At 37.4% G+C, this 24,444-nt stretch overlaps 1 protein-coding gene across 1 annotated transcript in view; it reads left to right on the top strand.

The window, feature by feature from the left end:
- The window catches only part of LOC122813494 (leucine-rich repeat-containing protein 7-like), a 638,320-nt gene that overhangs the window by 140,262 nt on the left and 473,614 nt on the right, over positions 1–24,444 (top strand). Inside the window, exon 7 of the mRNA XM_044085838.1 lies at positions 15,169–15,237. Coding sequence (XP_043941773.1) covers positions 15,169–15,237 — 69 coding nt within the window. The remainder of the gene's footprint in view (positions 1–15,168; positions 15,238–24,444) is intronic.

The following is a 24,444-nucleotide window of genomic DNA, read 5'->3' as shown; positions in this document are numbered from 1 at the left end:
GACTGTAAGTATAAATAAGTTATACAACAGAATAAAGAAACTGATATCCAAGAACAGGAGGGAACTAACTCAACAGAGGAAGAATACCTTCTACATCTTGAAAAAGTAAATCAAATATCCTGTTAAGTCCTCTAAGGCTAGCTATGAGCCTAAATTAGCATCCCTAGCTAAAGACAATCAAAGGCATTCTTCACCTAGGTCCAAAACATAAAAGGGAATGCCCAGCTGTGTGCCACACTTATAGTGGATGGTACCACTCACACTGAAACAGAGGAAATTCCCAAACTGCTAGCCAACAGATTTGGCAATAATGTCATCCCCCTGGACCCACCTGACATAAGCTGAAGCATTCCTGACACTAGTCCTCTACTAAGTATCTCCAAAGAACAGGTCATACAACCACTCTCCAAAGTCAAAAACACGGCCTCTGTGGGACCAGATGACATTCCAGCCTGCTCACTAAACAATCTAAAATAAGACCTAGTGGTACCACTAGGCACTCTCTTTAACCATTGCCTGAGAACTGACTTCGTCCTGGCAGAGTGGAGAGCAGCAACAGTAATCCCCTTGCACAAAGCAGGTCTATCAACTGACCCTGGGAACTATCGACCCATAAGCCTAACCGGCCTTATTTGCAAGGCCATGGAAAGAATCACCATGAACCATATCCACAAGGACATAACCTTCAGACTTTTGACCTGACCCAGTTTGGTTACATGAAGGGTAGATCATGCTTATTAAACCTGGTGGACCTCTTTAAGAATGTCAGTAAGCCCTGGATCAGGGCAAAACAGTACATACTGCCTATCTTGATTTAGCCAAGTCCTTTGACACAATTTCCCTTTAAGGTGTCATAGAGAAATTCTCCTAAATGGAGTGTAACCCATACATTAGCAGATGGGTAGCCAACTGGCTCACTGATAGACACACACTGTCAAAGTTGGAGAGTCCACCTCCACCAATAGACCAGTTACCAGTGGGGTACCACAAGGATCTGTGCTGGGCCCTCTACTGTTTAGAATCTATTTCTCTGAATTCCAGGCAAAGGTAGATGGCCTGTGGCTTACCAAGTTTGCAGATGACTATAAACTTGGCACAATCATAGAGTCCCCCAACAATGTTAACATATTACAGAAAAGACGGATTGGTGCCAAACTCATGGACTAAAACGTAAGGCAAAACAATACCTCATTATCCCCTTTGGCAAAGCACCTCTCTAAGCTCAAACTCAGTGCTGTTAGACTGAGCAACATAGGTTGATAGCAATCTAAACTTTGATCACCATGTGTCCATAGTGGTTAGAAAAGGATTCTACATTGTGCATCTCATGAATAAAGGCATTGCATCCAAGACTGCTGTACTCGACCCTTATAAGAAAACTAATTACAATGCTCCCTTCTGTATATACTTCAGCAGACGCCTGCACCAACTGGAGAGACCACAGTGGTTTCTTACCAAGAGAATCCACCTCCAAAACATGGCTTATACGGAAAGACTAAAAGCCCTGTCACTGTACTCTGTATCATACAGGCTGCTGAGAGGCAGCTTGTGCCTGACCTATAGAGCAGTCTTGGAGCCTGCCCTAATGGAAATGCTGCACATCTGCAAGTCAAATGGGACAAGAATAACTTGCTCCAGGGATCACAACCTATCCTGTGACATTAACAGAACATGCTGGAGAGACGGATATATGTCCCAGTGATTGCTGCTCCTCTAGAATAAACTCTCACTCCATCTAAAGCAGAACTCCTCAATGACCCTATTCAAGTGCAACCTTAACAACTGGAGGGGGTGACCGTAATTTTATCCAAGGGGTGGCACCTATGTTTTATTGGTTTTCTGCTTAATTGGGGTGTCTTCTGTTCAGAGTTTGCACATTCTTCCTCCATTCACATAGACTTTATCAAGTTCTTCATACCTCCTAAAGACATGAGGTAGATAAAGGAGTCTTTTCCAAATTGCCATTAGGTGTGTATGTAGTGTGGGAGTGAGTATGTTTGTACATTATGCTAAAGACCAGTGATATGCCCATAACAGGTTTTTCAAAGTCTTATGTCCACTGCTTGCTAGGTTCAACTCCTGCATCCCCATTCCATGTAAAAAGTTAAAGCATTTTATTGGTAGATTGATATGTGGATGGATGGGTGGGTAGCTTGACAGACAGATGGATGGCAGAATGGATGGATGGAATACATGGGGACAAAACAGACAAAGGAACTACATTTTAGCATGGAACACAAAACACAGAGACTACAATTTAATATGGGATACAGTGCGATGGTGACCATACTTGAGAAGGAATACTGTAGGAAACAGAGTGGATTACATGCTAAGATGCATCAGATCCCAGCTGCCAGCCTTACTGCTTATCATATTTGAACCACCAGATTCAGTAAAGATTCTACATATGACAACTTTCCAGTATGTAAACATGAAGTAAAACATTCAGCATGTTTTCCAGTGATGTGACAGTCATTTTCAAATGTTGCTGCTTTCATTTTGTTGAATCTATGTTATATTTACTTGTTTCATTCTATGAAAGAATGTGAAATATGTCTCTGTGAGGGGGTGTAACTATGTGGTACTGATGATCTGCATTTTTGTAGTAGACATGCATTATATTCAGCTTAGACACTGATTAGTTTGAAATCTGCTGTGATAAAAAAAACTATAAAAATAAGTAGACCTGGGAAAGGAAAGGAAAGCTATTGACTTGGTGGCTCTGACATTTCATAACGAAAGACTAATCTCTTTATATAAAATATAATGCTCCATTACTGGTATTTATTCTGCTTTACTCCTCTAAATATGGGTTTAATGTCACTCCTGCCAAGAACTACTTCTTAAATAATCATACTTCTTATATGGAGCTTAACACCACTGTAATATGCAGTTAAATTACCATGACACACAATGCAATACATCTTGGTGAATATATGGTAATAATAAAAGTGATACTGGAATGTAGGTTATAATTAAACAGAATATCCTACAGTGAAATCTCCAAATTTACTGTAACAGCCTGTAGCAAACAGGAAGCCACTGAACATTTACAAGTTAAATACATTGGGATGGACTTCAGCAGAGCACTCAGTGCAGAGTCAATGCCAGATAGGTAGACAGCACAGTAGCACTAAATAGACATGAAAACAGAAACAGAAATTATAGACATGAAAAAAGAAATAGAGATTAAATAGTGTAAGGGGTCAGGTTGCTGCACTTCATGGAGGTAGATATATGCATGTCTTTCAAAAGTGGCAAATAGTAGATAGACAAGTTCAGACCTGCAGTCAATGATGTCTTTCTACTGGCACACAGGACATATGGGTCATAGCTGTTTGGAAGAAGAGGCACCAATCAGCCTTGATCTGACCATGTGTAAGAAGCACATCATCCCTTTCAACTGTACAAGTTTTTACAGAATGTCCAGATTTTTGCCTCATATTTTTAGTCTGTCCCTCATAAAATTTGTGGTTTTCTGGAAAATCACTGAGGATTGAAGTCACTAAATAATAAAATTAATTTGAGTTGCAGACTTCATATAATTCGAAAAATGCATGCTAATTCAAAACATGTCATTCTAGCAACTTTCTAATTTGCAAGAACAATATTGAAAATCTGTCCCTATTTTTGAAACTTTGCCCCCCCCCCCCCCCCAAATTTTAGGCTTTGTTCAGATTTTTTGCACTAAGAGTTTGAGAGGTATGGAACCACTGGGACACAATATCACTGACAAGGGTAGGAGTTGCACCATACATCAATACGAGAACAATATAAACAACATGACACTACAGGTCTCACGGAAGATGCACAGCACATCATCAGAACGAATGGTTACAGAGAATGAGCCACCTTCAAACCACACACTCACTGTGGATAATTCAGTTCTGGAATCCCTGCACAGTGGCAATAATGAGGGCACAGGTATTATACATGCAGGTATTGACATAGGTTCTTGGAGTGGCAAGACGCTATTTATGTCTCATAGAGACCAGACAGCTACATATCTAGACTGCAGGAGGCATTCTGCAATTGTCAGTGTACCAACATAATTACGTTTACAGTAATAACTGCTATTATTCTTCAGTAAGTACTTTCAGCATATAAACTTGGGTACTGCCACCACAGGTAGATGCTCCATATTCAGGTGTGGGAATTCACTTTTCTTTAACTTGCACGCCTTGTGGATTGGGACTTCTGTATTACTAGTAATTATGAAGATATACAATATTTCCATATCTCATTAAGTAAACACTCAGAAAGGTCAGCAAGGCTACATACAACATAATATTAGGAAGTACAGCAAAATGCCTGAAAGGATGCATAGCCATCTATTGGTTAAAGTATGTTGACAGGAACAGTAGGGTGCACAATTGTTATCAGGAGTACCTAAAGGATACCAGTTCAGAAATTGAGCTTCTGGGTTCTGAAGGCAAACATGTTTCATAAAATGCAACTATATATATATAAATATATATATATATATATATATATATATATATATATATATATATATATATATATATGTGTCTGTATATATATATATATATATATATATATATATATATATATATATATGTATGCATAGGTTTACCATGAAAATGTAAAATAGTGGTTCGGCAAAAACAGGAATGTCGAAATTCATTTGGCTGCTTTCCATATTGTTGACCATCCAGAGTGCGAGTGTTCTGTTTAGTTAATGTTATGTGCATTCGAACATCTGTGTTGACATTTCAATGAGAGATCGCATTACAGTGCGGTCTGGAAACGTACCCTTTTCTCCACTGTACTGTGATCTCAGTTATATAATTTGCAGGGGGCATGGGTGGTGCAGGGGGTTTGCTCCCTGCAAAAACGTTGTCACATGACTTTCAGTAAAGAACTGCAAAACTAAATGTCAAAAATGCAAATGCGATTTTGTCGCTAAATGCAATTTGACATTCTGCCCTACTTAATATCCAGGAAGTGGTTTTTCGAAGTCAATGATTTTAATGTATTATATTGTATCATTTGCATATATGATGGTAAACTATATATATATATATATATATATATATATATATATATATATATAAACGGGAGGCAAATAAAAACATAGAATTTCATAAATTGCAAAAAAAAGTCTTCCTTACAATTAAGTCATTAATCATTATAACATTACCAGCTAAACTACAATTCTTCTGAATTATGGGATATAAACACACACACACACACACACACACACACACACACACATGCACACAAACACACATACACACACAGTATAGTGCAAGGTGCAGGCTCCATTATAAAGCATATAGGCTATTCAAAATCTAAGCCTTAATTTTTCTTTTCATGTATTCTATTCTGTTATTTTATATTATTATAATATTATATTATTAATTTTTTGTTTTATCTAGTATTACTATATTATTTTATATTATATATTATATTATTAGGATATAATTATCTTTTCATAAACAAGAAAACAGTTGCAGCTTATAAAGGAAATAGTAATCAGAATGGTTTGCTGTACTGTACAGTCAGAAGAAAAAAATGTTCAATGCTTTTAAGCTTCATAAAATTACATTCATTTGTCTCAGTGAAGAAATATTGGTACCTTTAAAGTAGAACAATGGCCTTGGTATAAACAGGTTTCTCATATTCTAGTCTAAAACTATAAGGCTGAGACACAGTGGCATGTAGATAAGTAGTAATTTTATCAACACACCAGACAGTGCCATATTTACAGGTGGCCAAAGTGGCAGTTGTGCAAAGTATAAGACAGGGAGAAAAAATGACAGTTACTACTTTCCTTAGAAAATCACTGCTTAAGCAATTTCTGAGTGTGTATTTGCAGTGATTGCTTTGTTTTGGGAGATTACCTCCTTCACTGAGTTGCTGCAACTGTGGAGTTGGCATATATATGTCTGGGGAATGTGCGGACACCTTTCTCCCCTACATCAGGGGTGTGGAGAGTTGCCCGCTCAAAAAAACACTTGCAAATTAATTTTTCACTCGAGTTTTAGACATTAGTTTTAAACATATCAGTTCAGCAGTGTTCTAATGTTTGGGGTTCCATAGTATAACCCCCCAAACAACAGCTCAAAAAAAGATTGTGATTGAACTATTCTAAATGTAACATCCATTCCCTGAACCTCTCTTCTTGCCACGGCTTATTCTCCCACCATCTTGCCATTTTAGTTCCTCTACTTAGTTAATCTAGTAGCCTTAATGGGTGCGCAACGGACTTCTATGGAAAGCCTGTGTTGTCATTCTACTAATAAGAATGATCCCTTCTGGGAGCACATGGATGTTTGTGATACTCATCTGCTGCAGCTGCTACTTCAGCCAGGGTTTTTAACGGATGCATTTTAATTCATGCACTTGAAAATATTTTCCTTTTCTTATTATTTATAATTTATGCTAACTTGATGTTAGTTATAGATTATTTATATGTCTAGTATATCAGATGCATTGATTTTTATGTATTTCTTAGCCAGATACTGCAAATGATTTGAATGCATTCTATTTTTATGGCCAGATTCAACAAAGGGAAAGATGTGTGTGTGTGTGTGTGTGTGTGTGTGTGTGTGTGTGTGTGTGTGTGTGTGTGTGTGTGTGTGTGTGTGTGTGTGTGTGTGTGTGTGTGTGTGTGTGTGTGTGTGTGTGTGTGTGTGTGTGTGTGTGTGTGCATGTGTGCGCGCTCATGCGTGTTTTTATGTTATTTGATTGAAAACTCATATGACTGAAAAAAATTGACACAACTAACTGAAACTTCATTTGACTGAATCACAATCGATAGGAAACATTCTATACAACAAATCCAGAAATGAGGGATATGTTTGGTTAGGTCTTTGGTATGCAATCTGACATTGCTAATATTGTAGTATAGATTTAATTCTCTAGAATGGTTCTGTTTAGGCGAAGGAGTTCAAAGAAAGCTGGGTTATTTGTAGCATAGAACACTCTGGATATATTTGTTGTTGGTAGTAAATATTTGCCAGTTTGCATGTGGATAGAAGAAGTCACCCATAAGGAAGATATTTGGTTTGATTGTTAATGTTTCTAACTTGTAAAGGCATACTCCATGCTCTGAGAGGGTAATAGGTGGGAATTTGTAACTAGCTGTAATGTTACAATTTGTTGTATTGAGTTTTACAATGACTTCAACCAAAATCTGATGAGAGGCAATGAGGTTACAAATAAATACTGATGTTCACCCATAGCTGCTAGTGAATCTGAACAAATGATAAGCAATGCACCCTGGGATGCAGCGCATGATATCAATATGATGTAGGGATGGCCATTAGGTGAACCTTTCCTTAAAAAGGCTCTATGGGGGTAGCCATCATCTGAAAGTCAAGGGGTGAGAGATGTAGGCCATCCCTAGCAAAGCAGGTGGGTCTACCAACCATTTCATCCCCAAAGAATTACACCAATGTACTAGCAATTACTGAATCCAGTTATTTTATCCTTCAATACAAGTATCATTTGTGGTGATGGTAGAATGCTGCTCAATGTTATAGTCTTGCCTTCTTCAAAGACGTGAGCAAAGAGCTCAACAACACCTCTCTTCATAGTTCCAAGGGTGGAATGCCTAAGATTATTAGCCCCTCAATGGAAAACAACAAGGTCATAACTGTATCTAGGGTGGTGCAGGGACCTAAAGGCCTAATCCTTGCACAAAGGAGGCAGCTAACTGTAATGCTATACTTCCCATTCTGGTAAGTGTTGTATTTGCATGCCTCACTATAGAATCCTACACTTAAACTGAAGATATAGTGAACCTACTGGCCAATAAATTTAGTTCTAATTTTACCCGTCTCTTCCCTCCATCTCTCCCTCAAGATATACCTGAAAATGGCTCACCTCAAGCTATCACACATATTACAATGATGGGTCCTGACAGTATCCCTGGATTCATCCTAAATACCATGAAGCGTGATTTAGCCACACCCCTAACAACACTGTTCATTCTCAGTCCCTTAATAGGTGTTTGTACCAAGTGAATGGAGAACAGCTACAGTCATTCCCTGGATATGACAGGTCCTGGCACAGGCCCAAGCAATTACAGATTACATTCCATAAGTCTGATCAGCCTCATATGCAAAGCTGTGGAAAAAATTATCATGGAATTAATCAATCAGGACATAGGAAACCTCCAAACACTATACCCATCTCAGTTTGGATATGTCAAGGGCAGGTCATGCTTACTCAACCATTTGGATTTTTCTGGAAAGGTCACCAAAGCAACGGGTGAAGGCAAAATGGTACATACCGCATATCTCAACCTGACCAAAGCTTTTAACACAATTCCCCACTCAGACATGGAAGAAAAGCTAAATAAACTGGGAATAACCCCCTATGACACCTGATGAATTGCCATCTCGCTCACAGATAGGATGCAGTTAATCAAAATAGGGGAAGTTACCTCAACAAAGAGACTAGTCACCAGTGGAGTTCCCAAGATTCTGTGCTGGGGCACCTGTTTGCCATCTACTTTTCTGAAATAAAAGTCAGTACCAAAGGGCTCTGGCTGAGTAAGTTTGCAGATGACTGCAAGCTAGGAGCAGTCATTTAAGGAAGGTTTGTCTCAAATAAATGACTGGTGTCAAATCATGGTCTGAAACTAAATGATAAAAAAATGCACTATTGTATCCCTTGGGAAGTCATCTAGCCCAGGGAATACCACACTGACAGTACGCCCCTAAAAGCTAAACAAGTTGTTTAGGATTTGGGAACTTATTTGGACAGTGACCTAACTTTTGACCAACATGTGTCTGTTGTTATAAGAAAGGCCTTCTATATTGCACAACTTACAAACAGATGATTTTGTCTTGCTCTAGAGATGTCATTGTCTGCCTTTACTCAGCCCTCATTAGGCCAGTCATTGATTATAATTGCCCCCTTTGGCATGTGTCTGTCCAGATACAAGCAACAACTGGAAAGCCCACAGAGATATGTTTACTGAAAGGATACAAGGCCTAATCAACATGTCCTATATGGATAGACTCAGAGCCCTGCCCCTATACTCGGTATCCTACAGACTGTTAAGAGGTGACCTATGTTTGGCATACAAGGTGTCCTCTGACCCAATACTGATGGATTTACTGCACATCAGCAAGGCAAATGGCATCAGAAATGCATGGTCTATGAGTATAAACCTCTTCTGCAGCATCAACAGAATGGTTTATATGGACAGGTATATTTCGCAGAGGATACCGCTACTATGCAACAGACTCCTCACCGTCATAAAACAGAGCTCATCCCTGTCTATTTTCAAGCACAATGTAGGATAGGAAACATAAAATTTACCCCAGGACTGCTCCCTGTACTACTAATGGACCGATGCAGCTCCTAAATGCTTTATTCCATGCATGGGTTTACCTCAAATTATCTATGGTATGATCCTATTCATTCTCATTAGGGGTAATATATAATTATAACCATGGGATGGGTAAGGCCAATCTATAACTAAATGAGATAGGTTATTTTGAGCACAAAAAAGGGAAATTGGCTAGGCTTAAACTAGCCCACAAGGGCAGCTGGCTTAGTACTTACCTATGAACTTATAAGCCACCAATGACTAACACATTTCTGGGATGTGCTGCAACCTTATGGGAACCTAGGGGTACAGGCCTGCAAGACAGCTGACTTCTAGTAACAGCAGGTGTGGGTGTAGATGGTGGTTGTGACGATAGTATTTGTGTTACATGGCTAAAGTAGCTAGCAGGATGTCTGGTAGGCACAGGAGGCTTAGGCAAGGATTTCTTTACTGCTTAAACGTACACAGGAGTAATGTTTTGGTGATGTGGTAACGTAGTGTTGTTGTAGTGCAATTTACTGACAGTGGGGGGGGTGGAGCTTTTAGCCTCCAGATTAGACAAATAGGTGCATCTCTAACAAGTGAAACCAGTATGCGTTAGAAGAAGTAGGTTGTCAGTAAACATGAGGCAGTTACTTTGCTGCATCAAAAACTGATTGTTAGTAGGCTGACTAAGCATAAGGTTAAAGTAGACTGGGACTCTATGCTGACAGGTAGTTTTTTTTCTTTGTGTTGGCTGTTAATTATACAGATAACCATTAATTGAATCCATTATTATAAATAATACTCTTTTTACAGTATTTAACTTTGAACCCCAGGGAAAAAAATAATCTAAATAAATTCCTTCTCAACCCTCTCTGGTGTCAGTTGCATATATAACTTAAGCTACCTTTAACAGGAATATTAATTAAATAAACTCTCTTTTTTAAAAAAAGCAGAAAACATCCTATAATTTTGAAATCACACTTTTTTCTAGCTTCTCTTCTAATTGCTGCTGTGCCCTATCCTTTCACATAAACTGTCCCTAGCACCTTTATTTCTACCTCACTAACAAAACTACTGTCTAATTTTATTTTTAACCCAAGCCTTTACATGTTTACTTATTCACTTCCAGTCCTGCAAACCTCAGATTATCTTATTTTTTAAAAATTTTCTTTTCCCATGTTAGTCTTACCTGTTTTTGCCAGATTATTAGCATAAGACAGTCACAGCACAGCCACAGGTGATATTCCCCATATTGAATCCCACCTGACATCTTCTAAACTTGTTCACTCAATGACTATATTAATTATTACTAAAAACATAATACTGCATATGAAACAACCTTGTTTTAAGCCTTTTTTCCTTTCTGTATTCCCTATAACCAGCCATTTAAAGTAACATTTACTTTCATCCTCTCAGATACTGTCTTCAGTGAGTTTGGAACGTTTCCTCCTATAGCATAATCTTTCAGTTCATGTAATTGCTCATGTCTTTTATTATCAAAGACTTTTTTAATATTATTCCCTCATCCATTCTTTTCTCACACAGTCACAGCCATCACTTCTGTCAAAATCAACACCATTCATTTGCCTCTTTTCAGTTTATGCCATGTATATTTATTCCAATTGTGTATTTTATAAATAAGAAAAAATTGTTTTTGTAACTTTCATTACTTTTTATAATCACTATTAACAGCCAAACCACAATGTTATTTTTCTTTTCTGCATATATATCACACTATTTGTATTATACTTTCACGTTAAACTCACTTTCTTGACCATTATTTTAGCAAGTTATAAACAAAAACTTCTATTTGTTATCCATGTATTTTATGAAAATCGTATGATCCCATCTATCTCATGAACTCAATTTTTGTTTATTCTGCTTAAAATTTCATTCAGCTTTGTTAAAGAAAATTTTGTCTCCAAAATAGACATTTGATCCTTTAAATTACAATTACTTTACTGTCTTTCAGTTCTGTACTTGATATAATACTTTCACATTATTTGTTACTAATCCTTAATTACCTGCTGTCTCGTTTTACTGTTCCTCTCTATATCTTTTGTCTTAGTCATTCTCAGTTCTTCACTTTATTATTTCCTTATTGTATCATTAAACTTGTCCTTCTCTATTCAGGAAAATAACTTCCTGCATTCTATTTCTTTTTGATCTTCCTTTAATTACATATATTTATCCTTCATCTACTATATATTCTTTTTGCTTAGTGTAATTTGCCAGTCACAATTCTTCCTGTGTCTCATAAAACTCTCTCATACCTAAATGATTTTTCTGTAGTTCTTATCCACCTCGTTACATTCATACTATGTATCACACCCATTAATCTTTTAATGTCCTTGCTGCATCTTACAGCTGAGAGTGTCATATGATCTGGAAACCCAGTCTTATATTTTCCTACCAATCTATTTAAAGCAATCTGAATGCATAATATAGTCAGTTTTAGTTCCTAGACTGCTTCAGTTATATGTATACACCCTATCTCTTCCCAGTTAATAGTTTTCTGCTACATTATTTCTCTCATTAGCTTAACACCTTATCCAATTTTGCCTCATCTTTCTTAAATTACAATTCATATCCCCCATGACTGTAACTGGATGTGTCTACATTTACATATCTTTTAATATATTTAAACAAAGATTTTTGATTAACATTTTTGTATGTATAAATCACAGTCAAACTAATAGGATCGCCTTCCATGATCATGAGATTAACCACAGTTCAGTTTGGATTCTCTGTGATGATATTCTTTACTTTCGGATCACTTCTTTTCATTAACACTACAATGCCACAACAGTCATCCAGTCATCTGACTCTCTGTTTTCTTGGTCCCCATGTTAGTTCTTGCACTTTCCATCTTCCCAAAAGGAAGCACTTTCTGGCACCCCCCCCCCCTTGAAAATAATACGAGAATGTGGAAAATTTCCCCATGCCCTGGCAAAAGTTCTCATAGTCAATCTGAATACTACCTTGGTTCTCCATGAAAACAGGTAATAGGTCTTGTGGGTCTAACCCAGTCAACAAAACAAAAATAAATAAAAACAAATAATGAGACAGTATAGCTTGGGGTATAAGAAATAATCAAACAAGGGGCAACCTATTAGAAGAAGTAGACTGGACCTTATCAAAAGGTCTAGATATGTGCAGTGTTAGTGAAATTCCAAATACACAGTTGAAAAAGAAATAGTTAAAGGATAAAATGTAAATGCAAACTAAATGCAGTGATAAAAAGGACCTTTGATATGTACAGAAAATTTGGCATAGTTGAAACTCAAGCCTTTTATACTATGAACATAATCTGAAGTATTTTTCTCTCGATTTAATCAGTTTTATAGAAGATATGGCTGAATGGACCATTCTGTTAAATAAATTATGCTCATAGTCACATCTAATACAACCCACTGTGGCACATTATAACCAATAATGATGTAAGTATTGTAAATAACTTTGTTTCCTATGACCTAATTGTTAGTAATAACATGCATTCACAGACTGCTAATTTGTATATTGTAAACTTCTCAAAATCATTTTATAAAACTTACTGTTGTTCATATCTCCTCTCCAACTCAGTTGATTGAAAAGGTTCACTGTACCAGCCCACCTATTCAGTTATTAAATTGTAATAAAGTAATAAATTATAAAAGGTAGTTGCATTCAAATAAATTTGTATGTTGTTCAATTAAAATAAAATTGAATTGCTTATCAGTTCTGTGGAAGTGGAAAGAGTAGATAACCTGAAATCATCAGTCAAGTCATGTAGGTGATAAGAAATGCAGAGAATAAATAAACAAAATGTTCCATTTTAGCTTCAAATAAAAAAGGGTATACTGTTTTTATGTGTGTTTGCGTGTGTGTGTGTGTGTGTGTGTGTGTGTGTGTGTGTGTGTGTGTGTGTGTGTGTGTGATGAAAGGTTACAGTGTAGGATTAACCTGGTGTGGAACAAGTGCAGACCCATGTGTCCAGTAAGTGTTGTTTGAGTTTAAATGTAAAACAATTGTTATTGTCATTTTGTCTAAAAAGTTAGGAAGTTAAGAATCTGAATGTGTGTGTGTGTATGTGTGTGTGTGTGTGTGTGTGTGTGTGTGTGTGTGTGTGTGTGTGTGTGTGTATGTGTGTGTATTTGTGTATGTATGCATATGTATGTATAATTGTATACACACACACACACACACACACACACATATATATATACACACACACACACACACACACACACACACACACACACACACACACACACACACATATAGAGTTATAAAGCTATATCTTAATCTATACGAAAATATATATGTATCTATATTATAATTGGAAACATTGTCTATCTAATTTCTTGATATGCATTCTCTTCAAAAATAAAACTAACCGCAGGACTCCCTGAATTCCGAAATTACAAATTAGTGATGCAATTGGAATTGTCAGTTACCCTTTATGTTGGCATACAAATACTGAACTCAGCTAAATAGCGAAATTTGTATGCAACACATCAAACACACAATTACATCACACAGCCAATGCTTTGATGGGTGTTCTTCACCCTGCACATCCCCTTACACAATGAGTAGTCATACATCCACTAATTGTCGAAAGAAGGAATCGCTGACATAAAGCACTAAAAGATAGATAGATAGATAGATAGATAGATAGATAGATAGATAGATAGATAGATAGATAGATAGATTGATAGATGATAGAAAGATAAAAATATGGATAGATATTTATATATATATATATATATGTATATATACATATATATATATATATATATATATATATATATATATATATATATATATAAAACATGGTTCTTCAGGCATTCAGAGAGCACTGTCTCACAGCCAGGGATTCAGGCATCTTATAGTTCACATGAGCTGACATTCAGACTCAAACTCAGCTACATGCTCTGGAGAGAGTGGAGCTGCCTCACCTCTCCCAAAACACAAAAGCCGACTTCAGGCAAGATAAGTGTGGCAGCAGTGAAGAGTGGGTTTAGGGGTGCAATGTAGAGTTTCAGGAAGGGGATTTAGGTTTACAGACTGGGGGAGAGTTTTAGAAGGGAGTGGAGTTTTAGGTTTAGGGAGTAATCAGAACTTTGGGGTTTGGGGTTAGGGAGCTTGCTAAGGAGTGCTACAGTTAGCGTTAGGGACCCAGTGTGAATTTTAGGTTTAGAATTAGGGCTCTGGTAAGGCTAAGCAGTTCAGTAATGACAGATTGTTGTAGAGATAGGTAGTTAACTAGAGTTGGCTAGCTGGTGTTAGGGCACTTACCATTTAGAGCAAGTGTGTCCTGACATATAAACACACAAGCAGTTGTAGTAGACTGTGTGTGTGTGCGTGTGTGCATGTGTGCGTGTGTGCGTGTGTGCATGTGTGTGTGTCTGTGTGTGTGTGTGTGTGTGTGTGTGTGTGTGTGTGTGTGTGTGTGTGTGTGTGTGTGCATACATGTATACATACACACACACTCACACACATAATGGGCCCAATTTCAAAAGACTTGCTCTCAGTGTAAATGACCACTTACACAGTGAGGAGGCTGAGATCAGGTATTTTGGAATCTTGTCCCCATAGTAAGCCTGCTTATACATCAGCTGTACACCGAACTAAGCCACTTACACTGAGAACAAATCCTTCAGAATAATGGGAGACTTACACTGAGGCAACTCTTTTGGAATCTGGCCTTGTATTTTACAGTTGCACATGTATGCCCATGTCCAGGTTCAGTAATGATGTTAGCATATAATACAGTAGTTTGTCAGTTGCAAAACATGTGCACATTTTGTGCAACAGTAGTTATATTATGACTTAATGAAGCGATTGTCATTCAATTTTAATTGGATATAATGTTTTTTTGTTTGTTTGTTTTGCAGTTATCCCAATGCTCCAGGCAGGGACTGTATTTCCATGGCTCTCAAGCATCCGATATCATCATTGATAAGGTCCTTTAATTGTTTGCACTGCATTTAATTTGTTTGCACTTTTATTTCAATGATTCAAATACAGCTTCTACATTGATTATTTATTTATTTTTGGTTTCTTTTCCTTTCTCACATTCTCTTTCTTATTGCAAGTATCATTTTTAGTAGATTGATTTGCTCTGTCATTTGCAGTACAACTCCTGAAGGTGCAGCTGCCACTGCCTTGTGTCCTTTTGCCATTGTCCTGAAAGAAAGTGAGCAATTGTTAGTCATAACTGATCATTTCCAGTGGAGGTTTTCGGCAGTACTGAAAAATGCAATATGCTAACAATATAGCATCACTCCAGTATGTTTTAAGCAACAGCCTTCTACAATACTTTCACTGAGGTAGTATTTGTCACATATTGTCTTGTTTCTGGTATAGATAATTAAAATAAATATGCAACATGCAAGATTTGTCACCAACATTCAGTAGTTGAAAGTATTTCAGTACTGCGATAGAATATTACCAGCACATTGTGGCATCATCAGCAGTGGAACAATGCCACTAAATTAGTAGGATTATTTAACTTAAATACAGTTACTTTTATTTCATTTTATTTATTTATTTATTTATTTATTTATTTATTTATGTGTTTGTTTGTTTGTTTGTTTGTTTTCCAGTTTGCTGTATTTCAGTTAAATATTTCTCAAAACAAAACTGACTAGTCAGAACCTGCAAAGGTAAATAGCTTTAACAACAAGCAATGCTGCTAGTGAAAAAATTAATACAAAGAAGAAAAATAAGCTGGGTGGGAAGAAAAAAATTATGAATAACATTGACATCAAAAATAAAGATGAGAGCAGTTCACTTTATAAGCAGACTTCAAAGTGTTCTAATTACCATTTTTTTGTTTTTGGTTTTACAGGTGTAGACAGTAATATTAGCAGTGCTGACAGTAATACTATTTTAAACTGAAAGGAGTTGAAATGGCAGTTATTTTTAATTGTTGATTGTTTCACATTTTTGTATTTCTACAGCTAATGGGGTTTGGCTTTATTGGCCTGAATGTACCCAGAAAGACTTAAAAAGTAAAACCTAAAAAGTCATGGACATTCAGAAGCCATGTAGATTAAATACTGGTGATCCTTTGCATATATCCCATGGGCCTCCACTACAGAAGGTTTAATGTATTACACAGGGAAGGCTCTAGCTTGCAGTTTTTACTAAATGGTTCGTCTATATAACCTTTTTTACCCTTTGCTTTTATATATCAATATATATGTATGGTTTCACTTCATAATCTCCAATTGCTGAAATCTCGATTTTCAGCATTTCGTGACCATGAAGCTGAAACTTCCGAATGCCGAAAGTGCATAAGAGTGAATTAGAATATCGCGAATCAGCGATTATGCATTTCCAGTACGTTACGTGGTGTCTGTTTGGGATGGTGTTCAGAATGTCAGGTAAGTGAGTGTATGTGAGCATTTTTCTGACTTGTACGTGTGGGTTAGGTATGTGTTGGTGTTTGTGTGTGTGTGTGTGTGTGTGTGTGTGTGTGTGTGTGTGTGTGTGTGTGTGTGTGTGTGTGTGTGTGTGTGTGTGTGTGTGTGCGTGCGAGGGACTGCAGAATGTCTGTGTGTGACTGTTTTCTTTTTTTCTGTTTATGCGATGTCGGACTTGGTATATATAAGTAGGGGATGTGGGCGGTGCAGTGGGGCTTGCCTCCCTGCATTTCTGTATTGTAGTTGTGTGCCTGTGTGGTGTTTTGGTGTGTTTATTTGTTTTGTGATATGGGTGTTGTGGTTTGTGTGTGGTGTGTGCTGTGTGTTCAGTGTTCTGGTTTCGACTTTGTAAGTGTCGGTGTTGTGATGGCTTCATCTTCATGGTCTTGAAATGCTGAAATTCGAGATTTCAGCAATTCAAGATTAGGAAGTGAAACATATATATATATATATATATATATATATATGTATGTATATGTGTTATATGTGTGTCTCTCTCTCTCTATATATATATATATGTATATATATATATATATATATATATATATATATATATATATATATATATATATCATGGTTTAAACATGCAATACCAGCCTGAATCTCATTTTCTTATTTTTAACAAGAATACAAAGTGAACTTTGACACGGATCTTACATAAGAAGTTGTGACAATGGTTTATTTTAGTAATTTGTACTCTGATATCAAGACCAGTCTTTCCTGAACAAATAATATTGCTTTTTTGATATATATGTATATGTCTATATATATATATATATATATATATATATATATATATATATATATATATATGGGTCTAGGACACATGCTCAACTAGCATATGCCTGAATCACAAAACATTGAACACACATACACGAAAGTGCTTAACATCAAAAAGTGCTTCCGTGTATGTGTAGTTAAAAAAAAAAAATCTACATTTCTGCAGGGGGGCTTTGCCCCCCTGCACCCCCCCACACCCCCCTACTTTATTATTCTTACTCCGAGATCACACTACAGTGGGGAAAAGAGAATTTTCCCTTACCCGCACTGTAGTTCAATCTACGAAACAGGCACACATACACGGAAGCGCTTGTCGATGTTAAATGCTTTCGTGTATGTGTGTTCGATGTTTTCTGATTCAGACATATGCTAGTCGAGCATGTGTCCGGATCCCATACATATATATATATACACCCACACACACACACACACACACAAACACACACACATATATGTATATGGGTGTTGTACGTCCTATTGAAATGGCAGAATGCCAACACTCAGGAGATTGATACCACCATCTGGTCGTCACAGGCAGGTGGTCGATAGGCATGCAAGATCAACAATCCCTAGGTAGGGGAATATTGTGCAGTCAAAGAGTTAGTATATATAATTATATATAATTAGCCAGAGTTTGGGGGGGTGCAGCCCCCCCCCCACAAAAACACATGCTTTTGGTTTAGTCTCCCCAGAGCATGAGCAGAACATGTTGATATTTGTGCTTTTGACTTTTTTTGATATATATATATATATATATATATATATTATATATGGGTCTACTACCAGAGATCTAAATTAGACTATTTCGAAATCCAGTAGTAGATGCCCACTAACGTGAAAGTGCACTTCACTGTAAGTGCACTTTCCCGAACACCACTAGAATGAACGGGCAATGTCCTCCACTGTGGTGCGGTAGTCACGGACCTTAAGGTTAGGGCTTGGGTTAAGGATAGTGGATAGCCCTACTAGCTATCCACTATCCTTAACCCAAGCCCTAACCCTAAGGTCCATGACTATTGCACCACAGTGGAGAACATAGGTCTGTGACTACTGCACCATGGAGGACATACAGTTTCCTCCACTGTGGTGCGGTAGTCATGGACCTTAGGGTTAGGGCTTGGGTTAAGAACAGTGGATAGCCCTACTAGCTATCCACTATCCTTAACCCAAGCCCTAACCCAAAGGTCCGTAACCATTCGCTCAAGTGGTGTTCGCGAAAGTGCACTTTCGGTGAAGTGCACTTTCGCATTAGTGACCATCTACTACTGGATTTTGAAATAGTGTAATTTCTATCTCCGGTAGTAGACCCATTATATATACACCCACACACAAACTCACACACACATATATATGTATATGGGTGTTGTACGTCCTATTGAAATGGCGGAATACCGACACTCAGGAGATTGATACCACCATTTGGTCGTCACAGGCAGGTGGTCGATAGGCATGCAAGATCAACAATCCCTAGGTAGAGGAATATTTTTTCCCCAGAGATTGTTCAATCAAAGAGTTATTATATATAATTAACCAGAGGTTTGGGGGGGTGCAGCCTCCCCACACGCAAAAATACATGCTTTTGGTTTAGTCTCCCCAGAGCATGTGCAGAACATGTTGATATTTGTGCCTTTGACATTATGACATCGATCTACCGAGTACTGGTGCACTATCTGTGGGATCAAGAGTCCAACACCCATATATATATATATATATATATATATATATATATATAAAACCTGAGTAGGACATGCTGTTTATGCCCTGTATTCTTTTTGTGAGGAACCTCTGTGTACACCTGATCAGGTACATACCAAAAGGGGGTATTATACTCAATGATGGTCCTGATGAGGGCCAAATATTGTGGTTCATAGGTGATTAGGACTTCCTTGGACCTGGATGCCATGACCTTGCTTACAAGTTGGACAACATAGAATGCGTTTCTTACTACCTTAAACACGTGTTGGTTGAAAGCCAGGTTACTATCTACATATGTACCCAAATCCCTACTGGTTCTGTACTTAGGAGTGTGTTATCAATGAGGTATCAGTGATGAATTTCCAAAGGGTACTATTATGTTGCGTTTGGCACTGAGTTTTAAGCCATTGCTATGGCACTAGTCATTTGTCCATGTGAGTCCTAACTGGAGGATGTTAGAGTCTTGGGGGAATTTTAAAACTGCTCCTAGTCTGCAGTCATCTGCAAACTCAGTCTTCCAGAGGGCCTTGACATTGGACTTGACTTCTGAGAAGTAGATGCCAAAAAGGAGTGGGCCCAATACACAACCCTGAGGGACTCCACTAGTGGCCAGCCTCTTAGTGGAGGTGGACTCCCCTAGTCTAACTTCCTGGGTTCTGAGAGCCAGTTGGCTATGTAGCATTTAACATAGGAGTTTATGCCTATCTCCATGAATTTGCTTACACTGCCTGAGTGGGGTATTATAGCAAATGCTTTAGCCAAGTCAAGGTAGGCAGTATGCACCATTTTTCCTCATCTATTCCCTTATTGACCTTCTCAAAGAAGTCCACCAGGTCCAATAGACATGATATGCCCTTGATGAAACCAGACTAGGTTGGATCTAGTGCTTGAAGATATTCTATGTCCTTATTAATTATTTCCATAATACTTCATGGCTAGTCATACAAGACTAGTCAGATTTATAGGTCTGTTGTTTGCCATTGTACAGACAGATGACCACTACAGTTCTCTGTTCTCATTGCACAAAGCCTGACTGGAGTTAATGATTTAACAGTGATTCCTGTGGTCCTGATAGGTCATGTTTCAGGCTGTGTAGGCAGCATCCTGTGATATTATCAGTGCCCACCAATGCAGTGTTTTTGGCTTTAGAGAGCGCATCTAAGACCTGCTCCATAGTGATAGTTGGGGGTGTTTGATGGCATGTCCTGGAGGGCCGTCTCAGGAGAGAGAAGAGTAAAATTATTGCTGTATTTGTTGCCTGGCAGATTTGCTATATCTTCTGGCTCCATGTATGTGGCTCCATTTACAATCAAATCTGCACACTACTGTGTGCTGCCTTTGAAATTTTCAGCATAGCAAAAGAAAGCCTTGTGGTTGCCTTTTGCCATGAGGCTATCTTCATCTTAAATTTTGGCTTTAGTAGACTTAATTTGGCCTCTTAGTTTTTCTTTAGATTGATGAGAGTGTTTTTTATCATGCTGGGTATAGCACTTCATAATCTTGACTATGATTTTTTTCTTTTGTTGTATAGTCTGTTAATGTTTGGAATTCACCAGGGTAGCTTATTTTCTGAGTTTGTCTTGGGCTGATTTCTTGTAGGCATAGCTGTCTCTATGCATGTATTGACATGGTTTCTGTAAACAATTCTGCATAGGCAGCTGTATTCTCAGGGTTTAGGTAGGGCTTGAAATTTTGACAGGTTATCACTTAGTAATAGGAAGTTTGCCTTAGAGTAGTTCCTAAATGTTACAGCGTTAGCTGGAGTCACAAAATTTATTTTTATTATAAAGGAGACAGCCTTTTGGTCGGACCTTACCAGAGAGGACACTACACATGGGAGTGGGGGGGGATTACAGCATTCTTCCATGTTTGTGAATACCAGCTCAAGTATGTTTGCACCCGTAGTGGGTATATGAACTATCTGGTCCAAGGTGTTCAGGTTTACAAAGTCTAAGAATCTCTGGGCTTTCCCCTCATTTTATGTAGGTAAAACCACTAGAAAATTGAAGGAGCGCATTATAGAACACAAATCAGATATACGTAGGGGAAATGAGAATAATGAATTATGTAAGCACATACTGTGCACTGATATTTCCCATAAATTTAAGTTCAGGGCAATAGATATAGTATATAAATCTATTAGGGGAGGGGACTTAAACAATGTGCTTGAAATTAAAGAATATGAGTGGATTTTACATTTCATGGCTGACCACCCCCAGGTTTAAAGAGTGCTGTATCTCTAAAACCCATTTCAGTTATAATACAACAGAACAAACTTTGATTTTTAACTTTTATCTATTTTTAAGTAACTTTTTAATGTTTTAATTGTTATTCCATCACATGCTTGGCTGGCTGTAGTCATGTGATGGATTGTGTGTTCCTATTTAAAGTCTTAATTGTTGATGTAATGTGTTTTAGTATTGAGGAAGGGTGTGGACCCGAAAGCTTTGCTTCTTTATTAAAGGTTTTTTCCCTTGACGTTGGATTTTGTTGCTGCTATTTTCCTTCTTACAGCAAGAACTTTGTTGTTTCTTCATCTCCTGACATCACTCAGAACATCGCCCTCATGACCAAACCACACCAACCGTGGGTAAATCCAGCATTACCCACACCCAGGCGTGGGTTATTGCTTAAATATCCTATTCTCTAGCTACAGTAAGTTGCATGTGTGCTACACTTTCTAAAAGCAGTTTCAGTAAACACCTCTTAGACCAGTGATGGCAAACCTTTTGACCTTGGCATGTCAAAAATTATGAAAATGCCTATTTTCACTCTGCTGGTGTGTCGTCCTCCCCAGAATAAAATACAAAATTCTTTACATATTCATTTATTTAAGAAAAATACAGTCCAATCATGTGTGCTGCTATGTATTATAAAAGTAAATGAAAAATCAGTGACTTACAATAGAGAAAACGATATGTGCACTGATAATTGGGATTAAAATAGTTCACTAAAAAGTTACCATACTTTTAATAGTAATTTGGAACTGAAATGAAAAATATGGAGCACATTGTATTTGATTTAACATCAATTAATAACTTTTTGTTGCTGGGTTTTAATAGATAAGTTCAGGGTCATATATTTCTTGTATTTTTGTTCATTCAGTTTCTTTGGTAATTCGGGTGTTGGGGAAAGCTGGTGTGTCACCCAAAACATCATGGAGTGTCACCTTTGACACGCGTGTCATTGGTTCATCATCACTGTCTTAAACTAATAAGATATCCACAGTGTATGTGCTGGGTTTATGCAACATTCTGACAAACATCTAGGCATTACATCTACTTTTTTTCTTATTAAAGTGATAGAATACCAAATTTGGCGATAGTTGTTTTCCATTTAAGGAATACATCTAAAATATTGTTTTTTCTTGGTGCCTCTTTCATAGAATGCTTCGGCTCATAATTATTGAAATTAAGTAATATGACGGTGCCTTCCATGGAAGGTTGGGTGCCGGGCTGGCAACTTGACACTGTAAAACTCTACTGCCAATCATGAGCGGACAGGTGATCCGCTGTGGCGACCCCTAACTGGGAAAAGCCGAAAGAAGAAGAAGAAGTTATCTTATTATGACAGGTCCATTCTAATCCATTTGTTGTTTGGCAAGTTCAAGTCACTCAATAGTATTACATTGGTTTGCTCTAATACAAGACTGTAAGAATTGTTCTAATATGTATTGTATAAAAGCAGATGATCTAGAAAAACCTTTTGACAAACATCACATCATTATGTGTAAGTGATTTTCACACACTGAATTAGGCAATTGTGTGGGAGTTCTGAATCCCTTAGTTCAATGTCTAACATCTTTGGATTGTATCCACTTTGTTCTCCATGAGTAACTGATTACCAGGAAAAGTTTACTTAATTCCAATACTTAAGTAGACTTTGTTATTACAGTGATCCCAGGGATGAGACTGATAAAAGGTCCATGTGAATCAGTGATTCAGCCTGGTTAACAAGTACAGCATCTCTTTGAACAGTTCTGCTAATTTATACTGGAAGAGCTTTGCATTCATTTGTAATATATTGCATTCTTTCTAGATGATTTGTTCCCCATAGTGAAACTTGAAAAAAGTGACTCGGCCTTCAAATTTCTCTGTGTCTAGTATCCATTGTCATTGGGGGGTCATCCTCAACACCTAGGGCAGCCCTGCTTGCTTGGTCAAGAAGCAACATAGTTAATATAATTACTTGGTGTCCTGACAAAGTCCTGAAATTGTTTGCTCCATTCTTCTAAAGCTATTATACATTTTTTCAGTATATAATTTTAAAAAATAATTTTTCTTCACTGTTATAGTGAAGACCTTCTCCTGCTCACACAGATAACATTTAATAACTCTGCACCAACTGTGAATGATGTTCAGACCCGATTAATTCCCATCTGACTGGACTTAATCTAGATTACACGACATCTAGTTTCATAACTACAAAAAGTTGCATAACATTTGCAATCAATATTCATGTAGCAGGCAAACGCGCACACAAAAAGTGGCCATTCATTTCTTTTAGAGAAGATTTACTTTCATATTTACAATATGCCTTGAAAGTGCAGCGTAATTAGTCTGCCATTTCATTTGTTTGCAAAACACCAGATTCTTTCTTGCCAAAACCCACACACATGTGTGCACACATGCACACACGTGCACACACACACACACACACACACACACACACACACACACACACACACACACACATGATCTGGGGGTGGTTCAGAAAATTACTTCTGCTTAATTACAGTTTATAACAAAATGTTAACTAATCCGCACTCAGTAAATAGCTGCCTTGGCCATAAAATCTGATATATTTGATGTAATACTCCCATCTAGATGATGTGTACAAAGTAGCTCATCTTATAGCTATTAAAGATGTCCCACCTGGAATTTAACATCTGTTTTTTTTACATATACCTTTTTATCAGAGAAAGACACATTTGCAAATTGAAAAACTTTTTTAAATTTATTTTTGATAAATGAAGAGAAGCTGTTTATAAAAACAGTAATTCTAAGGATTGCAAAGGGAGATTCAAAAGCAAGTGAATGCTAGGTTACACATGCAGTAAGGAATAAAAGCTGCCGGAGTGTAGTGAGAGACAACATGCTGCAAATCCGATGCAACACCTGACCATTTAGAAATGGTGGTGGATTGTTCAGCATAACATAGCTAAGAAGCATCATCACTGTTCCCTGGAGTGATACTCCTGGTAGGATAGGGAAACATCATGGGATATAACAACACATCCTAGTTTGTGCTTCAGTGCAGACATGCTTA

The sequence above is a fragment of the Protopterus annectens genome, chromosome 10.part0 (assembly GCF_019279795.1).
Source record: "Protopterus annectens isolate FY-2018-M chromosome 10.part0, PAN1.0, whole genome shotgun sequence".
Taxonomy (NCBI): Eukaryota; Metazoa; Chordata; order Ceratodontiformes; family Protopteridae; genus Protopterus; species Protopterus annectens.
This window is presented reverse-complemented; position numbering and strand designations above follow the sequence as displayed.